The sequence below is a fragment of the Engystomops pustulosus genome, chromosome 5, assembly GCF_040894005.1.
Source record: "Engystomops pustulosus chromosome 5, aEngPut4.maternal, whole genome shotgun sequence".
NCBI classification, from domain to species: Eukaryota; Metazoa; Chordata; class Amphibia; order Anura; family Leptodactylidae; genus Engystomops; species Engystomops pustulosus.
Genome location: NC_092415.1, coordinates 161,798,697 through 161,806,042, shown reverse-complemented (window position 1 = coordinate 161,806,042; position 7,346 = coordinate 161,798,697). Strand labels below are relative to the sequence as shown.

The following is a 7,346-nucleotide window of genomic DNA, read 5'->3' as shown; positions in this document are numbered from 1 at the left end:
GAGAATGGCGCATGTGCAGAAATCGCGGCAGGCTTGATACCGGAGAATACATGAAACTGGTATAAGGGCAGTGTAGGTGGCACTGGTATAGGGGCAGTGTAGGTGGCACTGGTGTAGAGGCAGTGTAGTTGGCCCTGGTATAGGGGCAGTGTAGGTGGCACTGGTATAGGGGCAGTGTAGGTGGCACTGGTATAGGGGCAGTGTAGGTGGCACTGGTATAGGGGCAGTGTAGGTGGCACTGGTGTAGAGGCAGTGTAGTTGGCCCTGGTATAGGGGCAGTGTAGGTGGCACTGGTATAGGGGCAGTGTAGGTGGCACTGGTATAGGGGCAGTGTAGTTGGCGCTGGTATAGGGGCAGTGTAGCTGGGACTAGTGGTTGTGCACAGCAGTATGTAATGTATCACAGCTGACACGGGTAGGTGCACACTTTCGGATGCTCTACTGCTGCTATATTATGGCTGATTTATGGGAACACGGTGACTGGCTCTGATATTGGTCATACAGCCGGCACTTGGGCTGCTACTGGCTCACTTTGGCAGAGCTGTAACGAGGATATTGCTGCTAATGACAATGTTTCAGTAGCTCTGCAGCCTCATCTTTGCATCCCGGGGACGCCACACTTATGGGAGATGCACAAGGTTTGGGACTTGTTCCATTGGATTCCGCAGACGCTACAGCTCTGCTCGAGCACTGCTTCATTACATTTATTAGTACTACACCTCCCAGCATGCCCTTCCAGCCCTGCTCTCGCAGCGATCGCCGCATTACATCTATTACATGGGCCGTACTACAACTCCCAGCATGCCCTGCCAGCCCTGCTCTCTCAGCGATCGCCGCATTACATCTATTACATGGGCCGTACTACAACTCCCAGCATGCCCTGTCAGCCCTACTCTCTCAGTGATCAGCCCACGCCGCTCTACTATTAGATCAGCGCGGGACTACATTTCCCATCAGCTCTTGCGAAACAACCAGGAAGCTGTCACCGCGCGGCGTGTAATAAGGGATTCTGGGTAAAATTCTTCCTTCCTTTCCGGCTGCCGAGCCATCAGGTAATGGAGGCTTCCTCCCGGACTCTGAGCTGTGTCTCCTGAATCCGCGTCCATCCGCCTGGTAGTGCGGTGCAGGCGTCCTGTGTGTGCCGGGATCTCCCAGTGCTCCCCTCCTGTAGTGGATCCGCGCCCATATTGTGGAGATTACAGTGTGTTATCAGAGGCTGGCCCGTGGAGGCCCCGGCAGGGCTTGTATGGCGGCTGGTGGATGGCCCGGCACTTCGGGCAGTATAGAGGGCGCCGCGGACCGTGCTGTGCGCGGGGCCTGATGGAAGGGTCTGCGGCCTAGTCCTCACATATCCCGGGGCTGTCAGCGGGGGCGCCCTGAGCATTCTGGGACTTGTAGTCCTGACATGAGTGTATATTGTGTACATGAAGAGGCTTGTGTCAATGTTTAACCCCTGTGTTCCTCCTGCAGAGTGAGCCAGCATGGGTGCCTACAAGTATATGCAGGAGCTATGGAGGAAGAAGCAGTCAGATGTAATGAGGTTCCTCCTGCGCGTCCGCTGCTGGCAATACCGCCAACTGTCCTCGCTCCACCGCGCACCACGTCCCACCCGTCCAGACAAGGCCCGTAGACTGGGCTACAAGGCCAAGCAAGGTGCGTGCCGTGCTCATAGGTTTGGAAACATGGAGGGCTGGGGGGTACGCAGGCTACTGAACGGTGCCCACCCCGCTGCCTGTGTGTAAGGCTGCAGGTGTGTGCGTTAACACATGCGTTTTCAAACGCCTCACAACAGCTGAGAAGGGATCTGCCTAATTACATTGTCAATGAAGCGCTTATAAAATGAGTGTTAAAATATTGTTAACAAATGTATGTGTTTTGTAAAGGCAATGTTGACAACAATGTATTTGGGCAAATCCCATCTTCTGAGTTTGAAAACGCCTGTTAACGCACATGAAACACAACGTGCATACACATGCGCTTTCAGTCCGTTAAAAAAAAAGATATTTTGTCTGGTTTTTCCAATTATCTTAAACTGACCGTCATTAGTTTTTTACCAGACTGAAAATGCATGATTAAAGACTGGTTCAAAATGCCATGTGTGCCACCACCGTAAGGGTCCACTCACAGGCCAATTACAGGAGAAGGGACTTCACAAGCTGCAAACTTGGACTGGAAGGGAGGCGTAGCTCAATCAGTTCTCTAGACTGGTGATTATTGGAGCAGTAGTCATTGATAAGAGCTTTGTTCTGACGCAGGGCTCCTGCAGTCTTCGTTTTGGGGCCACCTCTTTGGGTGAAGTCAAAAAGGTGATGGGCACATGCTGTTTTACCTCCTAGAAACCTACATTTCTCCAGTTCACACACTACTAAATGGAATGTGCCTCTAAGCAAATATGTTTCTCATTAGGTCATATATAGGTTTTTTGTAAATTGATTGTTTTCTGTGCATATTCTTAAGTGTTCCCATTCCTCCCCCCACAGGATACGTTATCTACCGTGTCAGAGTCCGCCGTGGTGGCCGCAAACGCCCAGTGCCCAAGGGTGCAACCTATGGCAAGCCTGTGCACCATGGTGTAAACCAGATCAAGTTTGCCCGCAGCCTGCAATCTGTTGCTGAGGTATGGACAGCTATAACGCTATGCTTCTGTTATATACATTACAGGGTGTTCATAAATACCTTCGGGCATTGACTTGACTGCTTGTTCCCTGCTCTCAAATCTTTTTGAAAGTGGAGTAAAAAAAACTCCATGGATTTTATGCAAATGGATGAAAGCTCCAAACCCCGGTAGCCTTTTGGCCACATGTAGCAATGCTCTGCAGATGTGATATCCTGGCCATAGTGATTTAATGCCTGTTTCTATAAAGTTAAATCACTAGTCAATGACATTACAGCAGAAGATATCATGTCTTGTCATTGAATTGGGATGACTGAGGCAAAATATTGCCTATAGAATTGACAGGTGTCAGGAGGATTACAGCCGTGCAGGGTGAGAATAGCATTAGGAATTCCTAAACTTTGCTCTCAAGGAAAGTTTGTGGGAAATCCTCATGTCTAGCTATGTGAAAGGCTTCTTCTGCAATGCACTTCACTGGTTCAGTAGTGATGACTTGTACATTTCTGTGGGCATTTGATTGCCTTGAAATGTTCAAATTCTTGGCTGTAGAGTAAATTCTGTCAACTTTGTTTTGTTTAACCCCTTAAGGACGGAGGGTTTTCCGGCTCATTTCTCGCTCTCCAACTTCAAAAATCCATAACTTTTTCATTTTTACGTGTACAGACCTGTGTGAGGGCTTATTTTGTGCGTAACAAATTTTACTTTCCCGTAATGTTATTTATTTTAACATGCCGTGTACTGCGAAGCTGAAAAAAAATTCCAAATGTGGAAAAATTGAAAAAAAACCGCACGTGCGTCACGTTCTTGTGGGCTCAGTTTTTACGACTTTCACTCTTCGCTCCAAATAACACGCCTACTTTATTCTTTGGTTCGGTGCGATCGCGGTGATACCAAATTTATATAGGTTTTATTGTGTTTTAATACATTTTCAAAAATTAAACGAATGTGTACAAAAAAGAAAAAAAATTTTTTGCCATCTTCTGACGCTAATAACTTTTTCATACTTTGGCGCACGGAAATGTGTGAGGGGTCATTTTTTGCGAAATGAGGCGACGTTTTCATTGCTACCATTTTGAGGTCTGTGCGACATTTTGATCATTTTTTATTTCATTTTTTATGTTATGTAAAAAGGTGTAAAAGTCGCATTTCGGACATTTGGGCGCCATTTCCCGCCTCGGAGGTCACCGCCGGCCGTAACCGTTTTTATATTTTGATAGATCGGGCATTTTGGGACGCGGCGATACCTAATATGTCTGTGATTTTTACTGTTTGTTATGTTTTATATCCGTTCTAGGGAAAGGGGGGTGATTTGAACTTTTAATATTTTATTAATTTTTTTTATTTTTTAAACTTTTTTTTTTCTTTTTTTTTTCACTATTTTTTAGACCATCTAGGGTACAATAACCCTAGATGATCAGATCGCTCCTACCATATACTGCAATACTACAGTATTGCAATATATGGCGTTTTTGCAGGTCTTACATTACAATGAGCCACTGGCTCATTGTAACGAACCTGCATAAACCATGTAGCCTCGTGTCAAGAGAAGACCCGAGGCTACCATGGTAACCGATCGCCGCCCCCCGATGACGTTCGGGGGCGTGGCGATCGAAAAAAAGATGGCGGCGCCCGCGCGCCGCCGTCTTTTAAACGCCGCCCGCGACTTTGCGGGCGGCGTTTAGAGGGTTAATAGCCGCGATCGGTGCAAGCACCGACCGCGGTTATTAGCGGTGGGGGTTTTGTGCAAAATGCAAAAACCCCCACCTCTGTATGAAGAGGACTCAGCCCGTGAGCCCTCTTCATACTTCCCTTATACCTCTGCGCCGTAGAGCTACGGCGCAGAGCGTTAAGGGGTTAATTAGTTTTCCCTTCTTGATGCCTTGTTACTGGTCTATGCAAACCTAGAGATCAGTAATAGGTAATGTAGTGTGCTCTAATAGAGGCTTATACACTACACATCAGTTTGGGTGCCATTTTTAGTATTATGACTGTTGGAGACATGTTTGATTGTAGATATTTGCTCAACATGTTGTATACTGGTATATACTTTATCTGTGGCTGGTAAATTATAACATGTAGGATGTGTTTAAATGTTTGCATGTTAGGCATTGTACACTGTATTGACCCTTTAACAAGGTGTTGTCTATTAGTATGTCATCTGGCAATGTTTGGAGAAGGCTTGCATGGGTGCCACCAGCTTGGTGAAGCTCGCAGATCCCTATGACATAATCGGGCAGTGGCGATCTGGTCACATGATGGCCGGAGGTCATACAAAGACCCGAGGCTGTCTGAATTTGACCATAACCATTTCATTACAATTTGAGATTTGCACATTGTAATGAATGGCAATATATGGGGATTTTTATCAATCAGACAACTTGGGGTTAAAGTACCCTAGGGAGCACGAAAAAGAAATTCAAATCGCCCCCTTTTTCCTAGAATTGATAAACAGTAAAAATCATAAACATGTTGGCTATCCCCGGGCGTCCCAAAAATGTCCGATATATCAAAATACATTAACAGTTATTCCCGGTGTTTAACCCCGTAATGGAAAATGCCACTCTTTCGCCATCTTGGAAAAATATAAAAAATTTAAGTCTATCTAGTCCTCAAAATGGTAGCATTGAAAACATCTCATTTCTCAAGTGACACCACACAGCTCCGTACACTGAAGTCTGAAAGTTTTTGGAGCCACAATGTAAAAAATTAAAACCTTGTGTACAAAAAAAATTCAAAATTTTGCAGTGTGAAAAATTACCTATTTAATAAAACCTATGTAAATTTGGTATGCCTGTGATCGCACCCACCCAAAGAATAAAGCAGACGTGTCACTTGGGGAGCACAGTGAAAGCCGTAAAATCCATAAGAACGTGGAACATTTTTTCACCAATTTCACTGCATTTGCAAACTCCCCCCTCCCCCCCACCGCTTTACAGTACATGGCATGAAATAGTTAATAGTCACCATGAAGTTTTTGAAGGTGGGGTGAAAATGAAACTGCAAAAAACGGCCTTGTTTAGGGGTTAATTACTTTGATTTGGAAACATTTTCTTTTATCACCCATATCAAGCTGAATATTGGTGGTAATTTCTGGTTGGGGGGGGGGGGTATGCAGCTGCTAAGTTTAGCAATGTAATTGTATTTGGCTTATAAATGAATATGTTGACATACAGTATAAATTACCTCTAGTTGTGAATGTACTTCATATTAAACCTGACTTTTTTGTTTATAGGAACGTGCTGGTCGTCACTGTGGAGGTCTTAGAGTTCTTAGCTCCTACTGGGTTTGTGAGGACTCCACCTACAAATTTTTTGAGGTTGTCCTTATTGACACCTTCCACAAGGCAATCAGACGCAACCCAGACACCCAATGGATCACAAAGGCGGTGCACAAGCACAGAGAGATGCGTGGCCTGACATCTGCTGGCAAGAAGAGCCGTGGCCTTGGAAAGGGCCACAAGTTCCATCTCACTATTGGTGGCTCTCGTCGCGCTGCCTGGAGAAGACGCAACACTCTTCAGCTTCGCCGTTACCGCTAAATTGGATAGTACTTGTAAATTTCACAAAAATAAAGAAGTTTGGACAAATGTTTGCCTTTAGGTGTAATTTTTCTTTCCCCTTAATCCTGAAAAGTAGCAAAAAGTTCTGTAGTCGACAAACCCTTCCAGTGTGTGTTTTGTTTTTTTTGTTTTTTTTCCTGGTTCACCCTTTGTAAAACGGCATGGGAATACAGTAACTGCACGCATAGCCCTCCCCTCCCCCAGGGAATGTAGCATCTAATTTTACAGCTAAGTCACTTGACAGCAAAACTATGTGCAGCCAATGGCTCCACCATTTAGAACTGGCGACTTTTTTTCATTCTGTGTGTGACATCAGAGCCTCACTACAGAGTATCAGCTTTAATAGGATGATATCTTAGAATGCTTCCCTTCATATACCCTGAACCTAAAAGTGTACCCTGATGCACTCACACAGATTATACATCTTCACGCTGTAAATCGCCCTCTTATTGGGCAGGTACTGGCAGAACTGAAGTCTCCCTTTGAAATGTACCAGGGACTCGTCCACTGATATGTGCCTTTTTGGAGTATACACTTCCATAAATCGGGCACTCAGTCTAATATGGTTACTAATACCTGTTACAACCTGTCATAATTAAGGTCCTCTCTGGCTGGGCACTGAGAATTGTCAGCAAAATGCAAAAACCTATGGATGACTTCAAAGCGCATCCCACTCATCGCCATGTGGAACATCGGGGTGTGGTACAGTATGTCTGCTCCAATAGTCCCTGATGGTACTTTTTATGGGACTTGTCAAAAAGTCTGCTATGCCCAAATACTTCTCCATCTGTGCTGCATTAATGGGGTTGCGACTAAAAAGTGAAGTGTTGGGCAATATATTGTGCAGCACAGAGATTGGTCTGGGACACAATCAGTCCAAATAAGTCCTTACTACAAAAAAAATTAAAAGTCCACTGGTCCAAGCCCTGCTGTGTCTGTGTATCCGAGGTCTTGCTGTAAAATCGGGGACCTCAATGGCCTAATTACTGGGGGTCACCCATGTGGGGTAAGAAGTCCCGGGCACTTCAGCACTACTATGTAAGCGCCTTCTCGGGCGTTCCTCAGTCGCTTTGTGAGGACGAGGTAGACAAATAAAACAGACCTACCTAAACAAATACAACTCCTCTGCAGAACAACACCTACTACACTACAAATACTCCATTACACATGGCTA

At 45.4% G+C, this 7,346-nt stretch overlaps 1 protein-coding gene across 1 annotated transcript; it reads left to right on the top strand.

Annotated features, from left to right (window-relative positions):
• Positions 1-926: 926 nt before the first annotated feature.
• RPL15 (ribosomal protein L15) lies at positions 927-6,199 on the top strand. The gene is made up of 4 exons (XM_072153627.1): positions 927-1,051; positions 1,470-1,652; positions 2,480-2,616; positions 5,846-6,199. Exons 2-4 carry the CDS (start codon positions 1,481-1,483, stop codon positions 6,149-6,151), a joined length of 615 nt encoding a protein of 204 aa, XP_072009728.1. The 5' UTR covers positions 927-1,051; positions 1,470-1,480; the 3' UTR covers positions 6,152-6,199.
• The last annotated feature ends 1,147 nt before the right edge of the window (positions 6,200-7,346 follow it).

What these genes read in the sequence shown, in the direction of transcription:
- RPL15 (XM_072153627.1), top strand. Translation starts at nt 1,481, where the DNA reads ATGGGTGCCTACAAGTATATGCAGGAGCTATGGAGGAAGAAGCAGTCA. An exon ending in GGGCTACAAGGCCAAGCAAG is followed by an intron (nt 1,653 to 2,479) that starts GTGCGTGCCGTG and finishes CTCCCCCCACAG; the next exon opens with GATACGTTATCTACCGTGTC. An exon ending in GCCTGCAATCTGTTGCTGAG is followed by an intron (nt 2,617 to 5,845) that starts GTATGGACAGCT and finishes TTTTGTTTATAG; the next exon opens with GAACGTGCTGGTCGTCACTG.